A 19,385-nucleotide genomic window follows, 5' to 3' on the forward strand; every position below is an offset into this window, starting at 1 on the left:
GGTGAAAACTGTGGATGATGGGGAATCAATTACTAATCATGTGAGAATGAATTATAAAGCAATGTGTAAAATCGGTGTGAGAATCAAACAAAATTTGATGGTCTGAATGTAAGAAAATCTGAGTAATATATGAAAGGACTGAGTAAAACGGGGAGACCAATAAATAAAAATCTTGGAAGTGAAGTGTGTGTAAAGAATTATTGCACTAAGTGGTTAGAATGCAAAATGAGATAAATTCAGCATAGATTGGGTCAGTCCATGTTGTGGTCTCCAGATTATGAAGAGCAATTCAAGACAAGAATTTAATTTTAAGTCACCAGAACGAAGACTTCCAAGAACATTTGGATCACTTCAGCTTGAAAAAGATATATCAGAGGGAAAAAATATATAGAATGATGCAAGATGTATATCATGAATGCTAATTAAGATGCTTTAACATAGGACATAAGGGCATACATTTGGGTTGTTTCAATACACTGAGGCTTGTTCTACAAGAGGGTTTCCAGGGCAATTTTATAGATAACATAAAGAAGCCTTTTGACACATCAAGAATAAGCAGTAATTGAAAAAAGTTTGAGGGAAAAAATGAATGAATTTAACAAAGAAGGAAACAGTAAATAGTGTTGATATTCCAGAACAACTGTCTGAACGTATGTTGTGAGAGTTGGAGAAATTTGGGCGCAATATGGTTACACACCAGGTAGACACACATCTGCCACAGAATAAAAATGTGTTTTAGAACAACAACTAAGAATTAGAATAAGATGGAAGTTAATGTTGGAAATATTGAATGTGCTGTCTTTCAAAGCAAATCAGAAAGAGAAAGTAACATTTAATCACTATTTTTGCTAGATTAATAGTAGTAAGCAAATATCTGTGATGTTCTGCAATTTGACCCTGATTCTTTTTTTGAACCTTGCAGGAGATGGAAGAGTACACCAGAACTGTGGTTCGATACTGCCTGGATGCACTGCAGGATTGGTTTGATGCCATCAATTTTGTTGATGAGGTACTTATGAAATGGAGCATTATATTTGCAAATCCCCTTGCAATAAGCAATAATGTTGCTTGATCCTAATTACCAGCTAAACCTGCATACTAGCTTTTTCATAATCATGCACTGTATATCAAGATGCATCTCAGAACTGTCATATATCGCCATTTAAATCGTATGCTTTTTTTTTCCTGCCAAAATATACATTTTCACATCTTTCCATATATTAATTAATTTGTCAGATCTTTGTTTACTCAGTCAAACTATTTATACCAAAACAATTTATATCCCTTTATAATCTCCTCATATCGTCTTCACAGTTTACTTTCCTGCCTGTCATCAGCAAATTTCGCAACTGCACATTCAGGGTTTAAATCTGAGTTATGTACCGTATTTCCCGGCAATGAAGACGCACCCCCATTTTGAGTTGCTAAATTTTGAAAAAAAGGCAGGCGGGACAGGATCAAGGGTTTGGTTTAGTCCAGGGATCGGCAACCTTTTTTGCATAGGGGCCAGGACCCATGTTTGTGAGCAGATGGCGATCTGCAGTTTTCAGATCGCCTGCGTGCTCCGGGACCGGCTGCAGTTCCCAGATCCCATGCGTCCCCGGGACTGGCTGCTGTTCCCAGTTCCCTCGCGTCCCCGGGACTAGTAGTAGTTCCCAGGTCGCCTGCGAGCCCTGGGACTGGCTGTAGCGCCCAGGTTGCCTGCGAGGCCCAGGACTAGCTGCAGTTCCCAGGTCGCCTGCGAGCCCCGGGACTGGCTGTAGTTCCCAGGTCGCTAGCGAGCCCCGGGACTAGCTGCAGTTCCCAGGTCACCTGCCCCGGGACTGGCTGTAGCGCACAAGTTGCCTGCGAACCCCGGGACTGGCTGCAGTTCCCAGGTCGCCAGCGAGCCCTGGGTCCAGCTGCAGTTCCGCTGTCCGGTCCCAGCAGCCGCGCCGCTCGCAGCCACCCGAGCTACTGAGTTAGTTGCTAGCATGATCCCCGACCCCCCTCATCTCAACGCGCCTGACCTCCCCTCAACTTTACCCCTGGCGGCACAGCCGTGCTGACCGGGGCCAGACTCCCTACACGCTGTGGAAGGAACTCTTCCCCCCCCCCCCCCCCCCCAGCAGTGCTGTCCTTTTACAGCCGCTGTACTGAGGGATAGCCAAGTCTATCTTTCTTAGCTAAAAATCTAATCTTCAGCCTCCAAGACGCAGGTATTTTTTCGGGCCTTATTTTAGGGTCAAAAATAGATTCTTCATTGCTGGGAAATACGGTATATAAATTTAAGAAGTTGAACAACAATCCCTTTGACATATCACTGGCTGCATCTTCCCCATCAAGAAAATGACCCATTCATGCTTATTATGTTTTTTTCCTACTGGCCAGCCAATTTTCTCTCCACACCGACACGTTGTCTCCTGTACTGAGCTCTCCTCCCTGCATAAATCTTTATTATCAAGCACATTATGTTGCTTCGAACTCCAATTAATTGGTCAAGCATGACTTTCTGTTCACAATGTAATATTGCCGTTGCTTGATTACCGTGAACTTTTCAAATTGCCCAGCTGTAATGATAGCATGTAATACTTTTGTGATGATAAATGTTAAGCTAGCAAGACTGGAGTTTTCTGCTTATTTTTCTTCTTCCTCTTTGCACTAGCTGCATTCTAACATTATTAATTTTAAGTGATCATCAACAGTGTTGATCTTTACCTTAAGGGATATGAATTTCAAAAAAGTCAAGACAAAAGTGTTTTTTTTTTCTGTGGGATCTGTGAATGAAAATAAAAAATCTGCAGATGCCTAAAATCTGAAATAAAAATATTAAATGCTAGAAATGATTACATTTATTCATGTGTGTATATATTTATACAATGGTATATGGACACACAGATCTGTTCTGCATTCGTGCCTACTATGTTCTGATGTGCTAAAGCAAAGCAAGAATTTAATTGTCCTATCAGGGACAAATGACAATAAACTCTCTTGAACTTGAACAAGTCAGCCGCAAGAGAAATGAAATTAATGTTTTGATTCAACAGCGTTTAATTGTCATAAGCACCATAAACAGAACAATTAAATTCTTACTTGCAACAGCATAACAGGTCTGAAAAACATGGTGCTTATAGATTATATAATAAACGAAAAAAAGTTAAATAAATTAAAATATCCAAACAATAGTGCAAAAATAGCCCCAAGTCCTTTGTGCAACCAAGACAGTTTGTAGTTCATAGTTTAATTGGTGTTTTAATATTCAAAAACATGATGGTTGTTGGGAAGAAGATGTTCATGAACCCGGAGGTTACAGTTTTGTGACAACCTTACCACCTTCCTGGTGGTAGGAGTGAAAAGAGAGTGTGGCAAAGGTAGTGTGGGACTGTGTAGGAGTGTGTCTGCGAGTGTATGTGTACACGCAAGTACGTGAGTGTATGGGTGTGTTGTAGCGTACAAGTAAAATGTGTGACCGTATGACATTGAGTGTGCAAGCATGTGAGTATGTAACAGTGAGTATATGCAGGTGCGTGAGTATATGAATATGTCAGTGTCTGAGCGTGACTGACTGAGTGTATGAGGGTGTGTGCCGATTGTGTTCTGTTGATAAGGATCCGAGGATCCAGTTACAAATGGATACACAGAGTTTCCGTTCTCTGAGCTTGATAACTTTTTTGGAGGGGATGATAGTATTGAACATCGAGCTTTAGTCAATGAACTATAGCCTGACGCGTGTATTGTTATCCAAGTGTCCAGTGCAGAGAGGAGAGCCAGCGAGGTCACATCCTCTATTGATCTATTGTGGCAGTAGGCAAATTGTAGTGTGTCCAGGTTCTTGCTAAGCTAAGAGTTGATCTGTGCCATAACCAACCTCTCAAAGTACTTAATTACCACAGACAGACGTTAATGACGTTAGTAACATCAGTTGTTAGTCATTGAGGCATGTCACCCATAGTCTTCTTGGTTAAATACCGGTATTATTGATACGTTATAAAATCAGGTGGTAAGCTCAGACGTCAGTAATGAGAGGTAGAAGATGTCTGCAAAAACTCCAGCCAGTTGGTCCATGCAGGTTTCGAAAACATGCAGGTTTCCAGACACACCATCGGGTCCAAGCACATTACGGACATGACCCTCAGGAAGGATCAGTCAAAGATAACTGGCTTTTAGTTTTTTGTAAGCTGGTTCTGATCAGGAGCTTTTGACCCAACAGGTTAATAAATCTGTTTCACTTAAAGCAAGTGCTGCTTAACATACCAAATGTTTCCAGCATTTTCTATTTTTTATGATTTTAGAGTAGTCTGCTAAGTTTAGTTACCACACCCTGGGAAATTTGCCTTAGAAGTGTGTTGCAGGTTTACCAGAAAGATTATCAGACTAAAACATTGTATTATTGCAGTAGGTTGCATAAATGTAGTTAAATTTCCTTAAGGGCCTGTCCCACTGCGGGAACCTAATTTGCAAGTTTAGAAGAGTTTAGGAGAGTTTAAAAAAGTGTCATGGTCTTGTATCGCCGAAGTAGAACACCTCCTACGACCTCCTTCGACTATGTAGAGAACCTCCTACGAATATGTAGAAGACCTCCTTCGACTATGTAGAAGACCTCCTTCGACCACCTTCGACTATGTTGAAGACTTGCTTCGGGAAAATTGGACACCGAATAGTGGAGAGTGAAGACGACCACCTTCGATTAACTTCGACTACCTTCGATTACCTTCAATTGCCTTTGATTACCTACGAATAACATGCCGACCTACTTCAACTAAACCTACAAGTAAAAAAAATATAGATTTTTTTCCATGCCGACCAATTTTTACTCGCGGACAATTTTCTGCATGCTAAAAAATACTCCTCGACCAAACTGAGGCCTTGAGTATGCGGGAACTTCTCTCGAGCATGAAGGAGAGTTACATAGACCTCCTAGGACCACGTGTCGCCATGCTGCGAGTTTGAATCTAGCGCAAAGGCTTCTAAACTCGCAAATTAGGTCTCCGCAGTGGGACAGGCCCTTTATGCTTAAAAGTTCAAGTTGTGTCAAATTGATTTCATTAGAAAGATGTTGAGAGATGCCTAAAACAGGAAGGCAGAATACAATTATTGCAATGGAATTTTGGAATGATTCTGGGAAACCTATTGTGGACTGAGGATGTTAGAGGTCTGAAAATTTCAAGCGTACGAATAATTTTCTTTTTTGCTGCACATAAAGCCACAAAATGTGATGGAAAAATCAATGTGATGCTTTTCCTTTGTGCATTCTTGGTTGCAAGACTTGCAAGCCAAAAAATTGTGGTTAGCAGTGAAGTACAGCTTAAATAAAATAACTTGGTCTGTGTTGTGAATGATCTTCCTCACTGGTGTTCATTGTTGAGTGGCACAATTGCCCGGGACTCTGGTGTCCAGTGTCTCTATTGGCATCAAACTAGCTTACCAGCCAGCCAAGTTAATGAATTCTCATGGAGTGCTAATAAAATAGAGAATGCTAATTATAAGGGGGAAAAAAATCTGAATTTTTCACTTGCCCTTTAAGCCTTTTTACATTAGGTTTAGAATGTACATGTATGATTTAAGATAGAAGCTGAAATTTCATAAGATTAGTGATTTTTCTGGTTTGATAACAGAAGTCTAATGGTTTTGTTGATGCATGCACTGCACTATTGGATCTTGCTAGTTATTTTGCTTCTGTAGGTATTTGAAATTGGGTAAATGCAAACTGTTCACTACTAGTTTGGAGCTAAAGAACAGGTTAGGTGAAGTGACGTGAATGATTTATTTTTCCATTGGGTGCACATGCACTTGTATGATTGCATTTCTCTATCTAGGCAACAACTGTATTACACACGTTAAGCTTGTTGCACTAGTTGTTGCATTAAAGAATGCAGTAATCTACCGTTGCTGGAAAAAAGGTGCTTCAAATCTTGCTCTTTGACTTCACAAAAAGGAATTTCATTCTAGTAATTCGTAAGATCCCAAATTACTCTGCTGTTTCGGTTAATACTTTACTGTTTTTGAACTTGTGATGATGATTGTTTTCATTAGTAAAGGTTGGAGACAAATTTTCTTATTTGCTATCATGTATGAAACGGGTTGAACTAAAGATTGAAATTGCAAAATGAATATTGTTTTTAGCTGTAATGCACAGCCCAGCTGAAATCATTCTTAGAAATCATGAGTGCAAATTTCCATCCATCTTACACAATCCATACCGTAACCTTACCAATGTTCAGGATTTTGCATGTCCTGTTACCTTTATGTAACTTTAGGTGAAATTCCAAGGCTAGATTTAATATTTTGTATGTTAATTGTATTTTGATTAGGGAAAATAAAGCATTGTGTCTGATATGACCACATTTGGAGATGTAGTAAATTTAATGTTGTGTTCAATATTAATTTATAATAAATTGAGTTTTATTGTATTGTTTGAAATATTTATTTTCAAATGTTATAAATAATCTTGGTGGTAATATAATATTGGAGCTTTGGACTAATTTTTTTTCTTCTGTTTTCTTAAATCCAGCCTGCTCCTAATCAGGTTACATTTCACTTGCCTCTTCATCGTTACTATGCCATGTTTCTAAGCAAGGTAAAATCATGCTCCAAATGATATTATGCTTAATTTGTGAATTCATTTTAACATTAGGAATATTTCACCTTCAAAAAGGTGATGTAAATCTCCTGTGCACTCAGTAAAATTTACAAGATGATTTTTGTTTGCTTGGCCAATACTCTGCCCAAATTTACTTTTATTCAAGTTGGTGAAAAAATAACTGTCAGTAACTGCACAGGAGAACTAAGCGGAAAACTGCTCTGTCCAAATCATAGAGAGTCATTTTCACAAAGGATCGTATCGCGAGTCATATAGATAGAGGCATACAATTACAAAAAAAGTTGATAAATTGAGTGGGTAAAATTGGCAAAACAGTTCCGTATGAAGATAGATGTGAGTATTTAAGTGGTGGAAATGAAAGAATAATAGTTTCAATAAACTTTAGGGACTTAGAAGGACAAATATGTGGTGCAGCTATTAAAAACTTGATTGGGCAATATCTGTAATATTGTGAAGCCTGTACAGTAAATGGATATATGGGGCAGATTTACAAATCTTAAGTTGTTATGAATGTTTGCAAATGACAGGGTGGATATCAATGGCATTTGAGGTTGTCTGTGACACCTATTTATTGTAACCTAGTTGTGAGCATGCAAGCTTCTTCTGGCAAACTGCCTCCCAGTTTATTAATGTGGTCAAGAGCAGTGCAGGGTCTTTTGCAGTGAGAATGCTTGCTTGCATTGCATTGGGAACTATAGGTCGGTTAGTCTGACTTTGGTGGTTGGTAAGTTTTTAGAGCCCATTATAAAGGATGTGGTTACAGAGTATTTAGAAGTTCACGATAAAATAGGCCGAATTCAGCATCGCTTTGTGAAGGGGAGTTCTTGCCTGACAAATTAGCTGGAATTCTTTGAAGAAGTAAATAGCAGGACAGACAAAGGAGAGTCAGTTGATATTGTATACCTAGATTTTCAGAGAGCCTTTGATAATGTGCCACATGGAAGGCTGCTAAAGAATATGAGTGCCGATGGTATCAAAGGGCAGATACTAGCATGGATATCAGGTTGGCTGGATGGCAGAAGAGTGACAATAAAGGGGGCTTTTTCTGGTTGGCTGCCAGTGACTAGCGGAGTTCCGCAGGGGTCGGTGCTGGGGCCGCTACTTATATATTAATGATTTGGACAAGTGGTTTGAAGGCTTTGTGGCCATGTTTGCGGATGATATGAAAATTAGTGGAGGAGCAGGTAGTGCAGAGAACGCATTGGCTCTGCAGAAGGACTTGGATAGTTTGGGAGGGTGGGCAGAAAAGTAGCAGATGTAATATAGTGTAGCGAAGTATGGAGTCATGCATTTTGGTAGTAGGAATAAAGGCGTAGATTATTTTCTAAATGGGGAGAGAATCCAGAAATCGGAGGTGCAAAGGGATATGGAAGTCCTAACAGGATTAACAGGATTCCTAAAATGTTAATCAGCAAGTCGAATCGGTAGTAAATAAAGCAAATGCAATGCTAGCATTTATTTCAAAAGGGCTTGAGTACAAAAACAAGGATGTAATGCTGAGGCTCTATAAGGCGCTGGTCAGGCCGCATTTTGAATATTGTGAGCAATTTTGGGCATCATATCCAAGGTAGGATGTGCTGGTTCTGGAGAGGATCCAGAGGAGTTTTACAAGAATGATCCCAGGAATGAGTAGGTTAACATATGATGAGCGTTTGATGGCACTGGGCTTATTGGAGTTGGAGTTTAGAAGAATGAGGGGGGACCTCATTGAAACAGACAGAATAGTGAAAGGCTTGGATAGAGTATGTGTGGAGAGGATGTTTCCACTAGTGGGGAGTCTAGGACTAGAGGTCATAGCGTCAGAATTAAAGGACGTTCTTTTATGGAGAAGATGAGGAATTTCTTTAGTCAGAGGATGGTGAATCTGTGTAATTCTTTGCCCCAGAAGGCTGTGGAGGAAAAGTCGGTTGATTTATTGAAGGCAGAGATATAGATAGACACAAAATGCTGGAGTAACTCAGCGGGACAGGCAGCATCTCTGGAGAGAAGGAATGGGTCGAGACCCTTCTTCAGACTGGTTAGGGATAAGGGAAACAAGAGATATAGACGGTGATGTGGAGAGATAAAGAATAATGAATGAAAGATATGCGAAAAAATAACGATGATAAAGGAAACAGGCCATTGTTAGCTGTTTGTAGAGTGATTAGTACGAGTGTCGGAGACTGCAGGAGAATGGTGTTAGGAGCGAGAGATAGATCAGCCATGATTGAATGGCGGAGTAGACTTGATAGGTTGAATGGCATAATTCTACTCATATCACTTATGATCTTATGAAATGCTATAGATATCCACCCTGTCATTTGCAAATATTCATAATCTCAGGATCTGTGAACTGCACATTTAAAAAATACTTAAAACACGTCAATAAAAGAGTTCACTTAAATTTCTACTGTTTTGTTTACATGCGCTTGCTGTGCTTTTACTGGATTGAAGTTATAGAGTCAAACAGCACAGAAACAGGGCCTTTGACCCAATTTGCCCATGTCAACCAAGCTGCCCCATCTTATCCCCTTTTGAAAACTTTTGGTCCCATCACCTGCCTGTATTTATCCCTCTAAACCTTTCCTGTTGGTGTGGTCAAGTTGGGCCAAAGGGCTGATTTCCATACTGCATGACGCTGAGCATAGATTATCATCCAATAGAGACTTTCTGAAGTATATAATTGTTGTAATATATTTCATTTATTTTTTGCGACAACAGGTCAATGGCAGTATCTCTTAAATTAATTTAATAGATTAAAAAAATTCCATGTAAACAATCTTAAAAAAAGAAAAGTGCAAATAACAATCTGCATAATAGTTTAGAATATTTAATGTAACCATTATTTACAGAAAGTTGCAAACTTGATATACTTAGGTTTCTAAAATAGTTGTTCATATTTTATATTTCATATTTTAAATACCTTTATAGGCTGTTAGATGCCAACAACTGGATCTCGATTCACTTTTACCAGATCAAGAGATGTTGATGAAAATGATGGTTCATCCACTTCAAATTCAGGTATTTTGATTTCTCTTTGTGACAAAGTTAAAAAACCCCATTCTGGTTGTATCTTTAGCCTGTCTTTAGCCTCTCTAAGTGCATTTGAATATGAATGAATCTCTTTATTGTCATTGCACATCGTACAACAAAATTTATAAGTAAACAGTTACGAAGTTGCCAACTACCAAAGCCTACTGAAAAATTGTAATCTGAAATGTTTTGATGTAACAATCAAATTATGTATAATGGTCAAATATGACAAAATTTGACGGTATATGGTTGTTTTTTGTTCATAATGTTAAAAAAATACATTGTTTTCAAAGTACCTGGATTGAGCAGGTTTTTTTTTATTTCCCAGTAACATAATCACGTGAATGCAGTTCATAGATTTTTCCAGCAGGTGTGAGTGCACTTTTTCTGGATTTTTTTTGGAAGTGCAAGCTTCATGTTGCCAGCTAATGATAGCTTTTCAATGCTGCTCTGAGTGACTTTTGAAACAACTTAGAATTATAGTAAATTGTCATAGTGAGGGACGCCATTGTGTCCACACCATCTTTTTTTAAAAAGTACTCTTTCAAATAGCTCCAGTTTTTGTAACTATGTGTGCACACGTTTCGGAATCAGGTGTTCATCCAGGCCATACTCAAATGCTTCCACCACCAATTCAGATAGTTAAGATCTCACCACTCTTTTGGGGGAAAGTGTGTTTTATCACCTTCCATCTAACTATGTCAATTATTTCAATTATTTCTTGATTCATTAATGCACTGCTAAGGAAAAAAGGTTCTTCCAAATTTGCATTATTCAGACCTTTCATAATATTATACAGCTCAATTAAATGAACCCTCAGCCACCTTTATTTCAAAACAATCAGAGGCTCTGCTGTTTCCTCTCTTGTTTCTCTTAACAACCTAGAATGCAATTTATCCATGCCAGCCCAATTTACTTTCAAAGATCTTAAACTGCTTAAGCGGCTTTTTCACGGGGCGACTTGACGCAAGATGTAACCAGAGTGAAGTGGTCGTGGTCTAGCACGATATCACACGATATAACGGGGGGTAGATAAAGAGTTCCCACGGTACTCGGCATTTCTGTTATTTGTGCGAGTGACTTGTCCGTCTCCCGAGCTTTCCCGTTAAATCTTGAATGAACATTGTGAAGTGTTGTTAAATCATCACGTGGCACAAATGATGTCACTTTTTTTTTACACACTATAAATATCCTCCCTTGGTTGAATTGGCTCATTTGGAGACATGTTTTACTGTGTATGTGGGAGACACAGATGGACTGAGCACAGTACCTCGGTCTTACTGTGTGTGGGAGAGGGGGAGAAAGAGACGTACACTCACAGAGGCAGAGTCTCTCAGCCTGTGTAAGAGGGAGGGAGGGAGAGAGAGAGAGAGGCACACACAAGGTGGATGTGAAATCTCACTGCCTGTTTCAGTGACAGACACCCGCCGCCAGTAAATGAAGACACCCCCATCTGTCTCCCCCTCCTCTCCCTCGACTCCCCCACCTTTCCCTCCCAACTCCAGTCCCGTCCCGACCCCCTGGGAAACTGAATAGAGCAACAATCAACTGCTGCCTGTGCGCTGATATGACAATAAAGGCTACTTTACTTTACTGAGTTAAAGAGTTCCCACGGTAGACTGTAAAACTGGGACCCTGGTTCTGGACTCCCCCAGCATCGGGAACTTCTTCCTGCATCTAGCCTGTCCAATCCGGTAGATACTGATTAGACCGGTATCTATTTATTTACTTTATTAATGATTTCAATTAAATATTGGGAACATCAGGCCGCAAACGTTATTTCTTGAGTGTTAGTGCTGGACTTTGACTCGACCTTCCTAGTTAGCCGGCGCCTGAGACTGAGCCAAGCAATGTCCAGACCTGACTTCAACACAAAGTGATGGAGGAACTCAAAGGGTCAGGCTCGTCCAACGCTCTGTGTTTTGCTCGTGATTCCTGCGTCTGCAGTTCCTCGTGTCTACAGACCAGAGTTGCCACTTGACTCCGAGATCACCATCACAGAGCATACGGAAGATAGACACAAAATGCTGGAGTAACACAGCGGGACGGGCAGCATCTCTGGAGAGAAGGAATGTGTGACGTTTCGGTTCGAGACCCTTCTTCAGTCTCGTCCTGAAACGTCACCCATTTTATCCAGATGCTGCCCGTCCAGTATTTTATGTCTGTCTCCAGTATTACTGTGTCTATCATCGGCGCAAACCAACATCTACAGTTCTTTCCGACACATTAGAGGATACCGTCTCGCCATCACTCGGATTACCCGCTTCATTTCCATAACGTTGCCATCTTTCTTTACTTTGCTTACTGAAGCCTGATCCTTGTCACACCCAGTGCTCTATCGCCCAGCCTCTCATCTTTCAATCGGGTTCGGCCAGGAAGGAACTGCAGATGCTGGATTAAAACGAAGATAGACACAACATGTAGCTCAGTGGGACAAGCAGCATATCAGAAGGGTCTCGACCCGAAATGTCACCCATTCCTTCTCCCCAGAGATGCTGCCTGTTGCGCTGAGTTCCTCCATTTTGTGGCTACCTTGGGTTTATCCAGGATCTCCCCGTTGATGTCCTAACTCGCTTTGGTTTGTTATTATTGTCTCATATCGAGAACCAGCAGATACAGGTTTAGGTTCGGGGGGAATGATTTAATGAGAGCCTAAGGAGTAACTATTTTACGCAAAGGGTGGTGGGTGTATGGAATGAGCTATCCGTTAAGGTAGTTGAGGCAGGTACTGTCGCAATGTTTAAGACGCATTAGACTGAAGCAGGTTTAGATGGTTATGGGCCAAACGCGGGCAAGTGGGACTAGTGTAGATGGGACATATTGGTCGGTGTGGGCAAGTTGGGTCGAAGGGCCTGTTTCTACGCTGTATGATTCTATGCAGGGAATAAACTTTTGTTTGCGTGCTATACAATCATATCAGATAATGCTATACATGAATATAACCAAGCCACGTACAGTCTGAAGAAGGGCCTCGACCCGAAACGTCACCCGTTCCTTCTCTTTAGAGATGCTGCATGTCCCGTTGACTTACTCCAGCATTTTGAACCGTCGAGTTACTCCAGCATTCTCTTTAAACCGGCATCTGCTGTTCCTTCCGACACATGCACAAGAACACCAGGTAGAGCGAAGTGGAAAATACCAGAGTTCAGAATATATGTTTTCAGGACAGTTCCAGGGGGAAAAAGTCCAATGTCCGCATTGAGGTAGGTTGGTAGGTCGGGTCAGTGCCCAAACGAATGGAAGGAAGAACCGTTCTGAAGCCGGATAAGAATAGGTGGTCGGCGCGGACTCGGTGGGCCGAAGGGCCTGTTTCCGCGCTATATCTCTAAAATCTGAAGTTAGGTAATGTCTAAAGGAACTGCAGATGCTGGTTAATACGCACAAAAGGACACAAAATGTTGGTGTAACTCAGCAGGTAAGTCAGATCTGGGAAGAAAAACATAAAAAGCTGGAGTAAGTCAGCAGGTCAGGCAGCATCTCTGGAGAAAAAGAATAGGTGGCGATTCGAATCGGAGATGCTGCTTGACTCGCTGAGTTATTCCAGCTTTTTGTGTCTGTCTTCGGTTTAAACCAGCATGTGCAGTTCACTCCTTACACGGGTCTCTGGAGAACATTGATTGGTAGCGTTCCGGACCCTGCTTCGGAAAGGCACCGATCGCTAGTCGGCGAGGACTCCGAGGTGTATCTCTCAAAGAAGTACATGTGAAAAATTTCTCACGGACCATAAAAATGCGGGACCTTTCAGTAAAGTCCCTTTTAAAGTCCCTTTTAAAGATTATAGTTATTTTCTTGAATCGCATTAACATAACTCATGAATACGTTGATGTCCATATGCGGATGCAAATCTTTATTTTTTAATTTTTTTATTTAAATTCAATCCCACAGAAGACAATTTTTACTCACCTTCTGTCCCCTCTGTCCAGCTTCCGGGTTCACCGTTCGCAGGAGTTCCCACGGTAACCGCAAGAGTTATTACGGACATCGCACGGATATCGCACTGGCCACTACGTTCATATAATGTTGCAATGCTCAACCACAAGTGTACAAGTCACTCTTGGAGAAATTCAAAATTGCTTGAATTTTCTCCCGAGTCACCAAGTTACACGATTACCTGCCGTTAGCTCCACGGTGGTCCACGAATGCCGTACTGTTATCGCACGAGGTTCCCACGATGTTAAACTCTGGTTAACTCTTGCGTCAAGTCGCCCCGTGAAAAAGCCCCATTAATATGACAAACATAGAGAGACGAAACATAGAATATTCTATTTTTTTCCTTGTCTACTGGCCCCAGTGTCCTTTCAGCATCCTATCCATGGTTTCACTCCCTGGTTTCCTTTTTGATTTCAAATAATTCCAAAACCTTTCCTTTGCCACCATCTCGTTCTTTGTATATGTATATAAAACATGAATGAGTTTAATTTTATTCTGTCAGTATCTTTGCCAGGCACGATGCTTGCCTTGTAAGGGTTTTTTTTTTCTTCCATTTACATTTTCTACATTTATAGAATTTCAGCAATATTGGGCTTGTGATATCTGTTCTTACATTTTCCTACCCTGTATTCTCATTAACATCTAATATTCAAGTTTGGGGGACATGAAGTGGGAACATATTGGTTTTGAATATTCACTATTTCCTGAATTGCTTTAGCCCATACCTTTTACTGTTAACTGTTTTGGATACACTTTTGATAAATTATTTGTGGATTTGGCCTTATGCCCTTTTGAAAACTTTTATTCATGGTTTATTCCCCTTCCCCCCCATAACAATACAAAACCTACCTTAAACAGGATATTTTCCAGAGAACCTCCACATTATATTTAATGTGGCATGAATTTGAGGGAAAATTGTACTTGCTGTAATTTTCACCGGTCTGAACAGGTGAATCCTGCTAAGAGCTGCTTCTATCCTCCTTTCACTCCCAGTAGAATTTAGAACTGTCCTAGAGGAAATGCCCAAAATAAATATTTTCTTCAACTGGCTGTCCTGAATTTTGAAAATTGGCACGTACATATTTCCAAATGCACGATCTATTACTGACAGTTTTATAATTAAAATATGCAGATTTTAAATGTTGCATATTCTAATAGATGAGAGATCATTAATTTAAGATTCTTTATTTATTGGTCAGCTCAGGTCGTATTTTGGTTTGAAATTTATGAATATTTAATATGCAAATTAAGCAAAATTTTCCTCTTGTAATGGGTATTAAGGTCTAAGGCTCTTTTACTTTTTATTTTAAATTTAGGCCAGCTTATCAGAAATACACAGCAACATGTGGGTTAGGAATGGCCTGCAGATTAAAGGCCAGGCTATGACTTATGTGCAGTCCCACTTCTGCAATTCTATGATTGATCCAGATATTTTCCTTCTGCAGGTACGCATATATTTAATATTCTGTAATTTGTAGTTTTGTTTTGTTTCTTTACTGGAATTTTGATTTAGATTTCTTAAAATGTCACATGTAATGATTTTTGTTTTAGTTTTGCATAAGGAAGTTAATCTTGGAATATCACTTTTTTTGCCCTTTAGGTTTGTGCTTCCAAACTTGATCCAGATTATTTTGTTTCATCTGTTTTTGAAAGGTGAGTGCAATGAATTTCATGTCAGGATCTTTTTTAAATTATAATTTCATGATTCTCAGAATCATCAGAATATGACTTTGCAATTTTATGACTGTGAATTATATACGAGTACAAAGATGTTGAGAAACATTCCAAGAATATTGGTATTAAGTGCTAAAACAACTAGTGCAAGTATCCCAGGTCTGCACAGTTCTGATTTGTCTGTGTATGAGGCTAATATTGGGATAAAGGTTGATGCATATGAGATACATTATACATGTTATGATTGTTACAGAATTCAAATAGCAAAGCAGTATAAAAGAATATTCACTGAATTATCAAAGTAATCTTGTGACTTTATCTAGATTTAAAGTGGTGGATCTGTTGACAATGGCATCACAGCATCAAAATGGAGCACTTGATCCAGAACATGAAAGATCTATGCTTGAGGGTGCCTTAACTTTCCTAGTCCTTTTACTCAGTCTACGTATTCACTTGGGTAAGGTCCAATGTTTGTTTTGGGAGGCAGGGGGGTATCGTGCTGCTGTTAGTCAAGGGTCTATAAGCATCTCTGGAGGAAATGGATAGGTGACGTTTTGGGTCGGGACCCATCTCCAGTCTTGAGAAATGTCCCGACTTGAAGCCTCATCTATCCGCTCCATCTGGAGATGCTGCCTGACCTGCTGAGTTACTCCAGCACTTTGTGGGGTTTTTTTGTAAACCACACAAGGGCACCTGTTCCTTATGTGTCTCATGTTTTTTGGTGATTCTCTTTGTCTCAGGTTGTGGTCTAGTTTCTGTTATCCTTGGCTTTCAATCTAAATTGAAGCATCCAAACATTAAAAAGGAACACTTCTATACTTTCAGTTTCATCATCAGTTTTGTATTTCAACAGCAGAGTATTCTGGAAGGAAAAGGTGTAACATTCAGAACTCTGTCACCGTTTAGGTCAAAACCAATTATACATTATGATGAGAGTTAATGTCAACGGTCAGTTTCAGAAGTTAAGAAAAAGTTTAAAGAACACAATCATAAAAAAATCTCAAAAATCCTCCTGATGTAGGCTTGTTGTTCTCGTTACTTACAGATTTCTGTTGTCCTCAAGAAAACACTGGGTTATCCCTAAACTGAAACAAAATTGAACTGCTTGGAGATTGTAGTTTTTCTGATATTTCATTACTCAGGCAGGGCTGCAATCATTTCATGGTGTCGAAAGTGTGACTTTTACAGAATAAATGAGCACTGATTTTTAAATGAATCTACCAATTAAAGTTGATAGTATCTGTCATGATGTCTATATAAAATTATTTGATGTCTATGGGCAGAGCGTCAGAAATTAAGATAAAGATGAAAGGACAGGATCTCAAAAATGGTTATCTTTGGATAACCACGGGTTAAAAGCACGAATTTGATATGCTATTGTTAATGATAAACTGATGTAATCAAGTATCTTAAGCTAAAAGTTACATTTATTCACCTTTGCAGTTAATTAGTGCTTAATAAATTTATTTCAGACCACGTGGTATTTAAAACTGGCATCAATCAGCAGAATGGAGGTTTGTTTGAAGGACAGGAAAGGCAGTTCTGCTCTTCTAGGTCCATATGAAAAGTGCTGATAAACAAATGTAATTATCATCTTCAGCTTACTCCTGTCCTTGGACATCAGTTGTTTCCTGGATGGTTGTTTCATAATTACATTGAGACTGTTCTGCTTCTCTAATGCTGGGCATATCCAAGCCTCAAGACTGGATACTTGAAAATTGCATCATGGTTGAATAGGAATGTTTGGATTTGTGCACACCCTTTCCTTATGTGTCTATTTAACTATCTATTAACATTTTCAAGTTATTTATCAATTTATTTATATTTGAAATGAACTCTCTTGGCAGAAATTAGCATAAGAATGGCATGGGTGGTAGGTGGACCAACACTATAGTACATCTCAAGTTTTACTTGTCTGTTAACAGTACAGGACATTTAGTCTCCTCTTTGTAATTTGCTAATGTAATTGTTGGAGACACCACCAAGGATACTAATGAAATACCAGTGTGTGATACCTGAGTTGAAGATTTTTAGAAGGTATATTTTTGGATATATTAGCCATGGGTTGACAAAATGGTCTCTTATCCAGAACCTGATTAACTATTTTTGATCTACTTGGTGATTTCTTTATAGAAACATTTTGAACCATCCTCCTGAAATGAGTTTTAGGTTTATTGTTGTCATGTGCACTGAGGAACAGTGAAAAGCTTTGTTTTTCATTCTATCAAATCAATTCAAATAAAATGATACATTAGGCAGCACAATGGCTTAGCGGTAGAGCTACTACCTTACAGCACCAGAGACCCGGGTTCGATCCTGACTACGGGTGCTTGTCTGTACAAAGATTGTACGTTCTCCCCGTGACCTGCATGTGCTTTCTCCGAGATCTTCGGTTTCCTCCCACACTCCAAAGACCCACGGGTTTGTAGGTTAATTAGCTTGGTATAACTGTATAAGTGTAAAATTGTCCCTTGTGTGTGTAGGGTAGTGTTAATGTGGGGATCGCTACTCGGTGGGCCGAAGGGCCTGTTTCCACAATGTATCCCTAAACTAAACTAAACATAAATACAATCAAGCCACATTCAATTACAATAAGGAGAGCAAAGGGAAAATACAGAATGCAGATTATAATTCTCAACTTTGTAGCACAACAATTTCAGAGACAGTCTCTGAGGTAGAGGAGAATCACACTGTATCCTAATTATGGAAGACCAATTCAGAATTCAGAAGAATCGATTGTAATCCTGTATTGTCTTTTTGCTCACTGGTTAACATGCAACAAAAAGCTTTTCACTGTACCTCGGTACATGTGACAAGAAACTAACCTCAACTGAGAAGCCTGATGACAGACGGGAAGAACAGCAATGTCTTTTTCTTTTTAATTTAGCAATTTTCTCTGTAAGAGTAAAATTATTCTATTTCACTCAATCTTTTAATTAAGCAAGATAGATGTAACAAGAAAATACCTTGGGTCAAACCAAAACGAGCCAAGGCTATTGCTGAAGAACGAGCTGGTAAAGAGTAGTGTTTATATGGAAGAGCACAGAGATAAATTAATTGCACATGAATTATGCATAGTTCTCTGTACTTTTGGACAACTTGTTTAGTTAGTAGCCATACTAGCACATTATTTTATTCAGCCCCATACTAAATAAATGTAATTTTGTTCACACATGGTTTTGCTGTTTTAATTTCAATTTTTCTTTGTCTTTTTGGCAAGGGTTTCATGTAGCGAACATTAAAAAAAATCTAGAATTGCATCATCAAAAAATTGGATAAAAAATTAAAATGCCTGGACTGTCATGACACTTTTCAAAACAACTTGTTGAAAAGCAACAAGTGTGAAAATACTTTTTGTTTACCACATTCTGTAAATACCAGATCTCTCTGAGCTGTGATAAGTTTCACAGCATTATTTTTTTGTTGAGTCAGACTATTTCATTTTAGCTGTAAATGTTGTGCAGTAATGAATTGTGTCAAAAATGACAACTTGTATTTGTATGGATCTGCAGATTTGTTTTTAAGTGCCTTAATATTTTATTCATTTTCATTTCAGGAATGACAGATGATGAGATCCTGAGGGCTGAAATGGTGGCACAACTGTGCATGAGTGACAGAACACACAGTACATTATTAGACTTAATATCCTTTTGATGCAGATCTGAATTTGGTATAGCTAATTAAACAATAAATGCAGACCAATACATCAACTTCAGATTTTATAGCGATTAATTTTCTCAGTGCCCTCTGCATAATTTACAGTTTGCAAATAATCATGTCCAATAATTGAACATCAAATTGCTGGTTGCCAGGGAAATAGATGACTAAGCATGAAATAATGTTGGTCAATCTGCTGCTGGCATTGCTGAATTTTAGAAAGCACTTTTCTTGGATAAACTATTCCTCTAGTTTTTTTTTTTAATTGAATGTTGTTGGAAATGAATGTCGTTGGATTTACAAAATCCAGCAGTCTTATGGAACAATGTGCCAACATAATATCATTTAAATCACCCCATTTCAGATCAGTAAGCCCCTATTTATGTTGTCATGTACATTCCTCCGAAATCTTGCCTTTATATTTGCCTAATTGCTTTCAGATCCCTCTTCCTACAACTTCTGTACTTCTTGCCTTCATTTTCTGGTGTTAAAGCCTCAGCATTGTCATTGGGTTTAGTTTAATTTAGTTTAG

At 39.2% G+C, this 19,385-nt stretch overlaps 1 protein-coding gene across 5 annotated transcripts in view; it reads left to right on the forward strand.

Annotated features, from left to right (window-relative positions):
• Window positions 1–19,385, forward strand: part of ubr3 (ubiquitin protein ligase E3 component n-recognin 3) — a 188,320-nt gene that overhangs the window by 37,682 nt on the left and 131,253 nt on the right. For all 5 annotated transcript variants that reach the window (XM_033023993.1, XM_033023989.1, XM_033023990.1 and 2 more), the window contains exons 11-17: window positions 923–1,009; window positions 6,491–6,556; window positions 9,491–9,580; window positions 14,839–14,967; window positions 15,123–15,175; window positions 15,520–15,653; window positions 18,753–18,838. In XM_033023993.1, the coding sequence (XP_032879884.1) occupies window positions 923–1,009; window positions 6,491–6,556; window positions 9,491–9,580; window positions 14,839–14,967; window positions 15,123–15,175; window positions 15,520–15,653; window positions 18,753–18,838 (645 nt within the window). The remainder of the gene's footprint in view (window positions 1–922; window positions 1,010–6,490; window positions 6,557–9,490; window positions 9,581–14,838; window positions 14,968–15,122; window positions 15,176–15,519; window positions 15,654–18,752; window positions 18,839–19,385) is intronic.

Source organism: Amblyraja radiata, chromosome 7 (assembly GCF_010909765.2).
Source record: "Amblyraja radiata isolate CabotCenter1 chromosome 7, sAmbRad1.1.pri, whole genome shotgun sequence".
Taxonomy (NCBI): Eukaryota; Metazoa; Chordata; class Chondrichthyes; order Rajiformes; family Rajidae; genus Amblyraja; species Amblyraja radiata.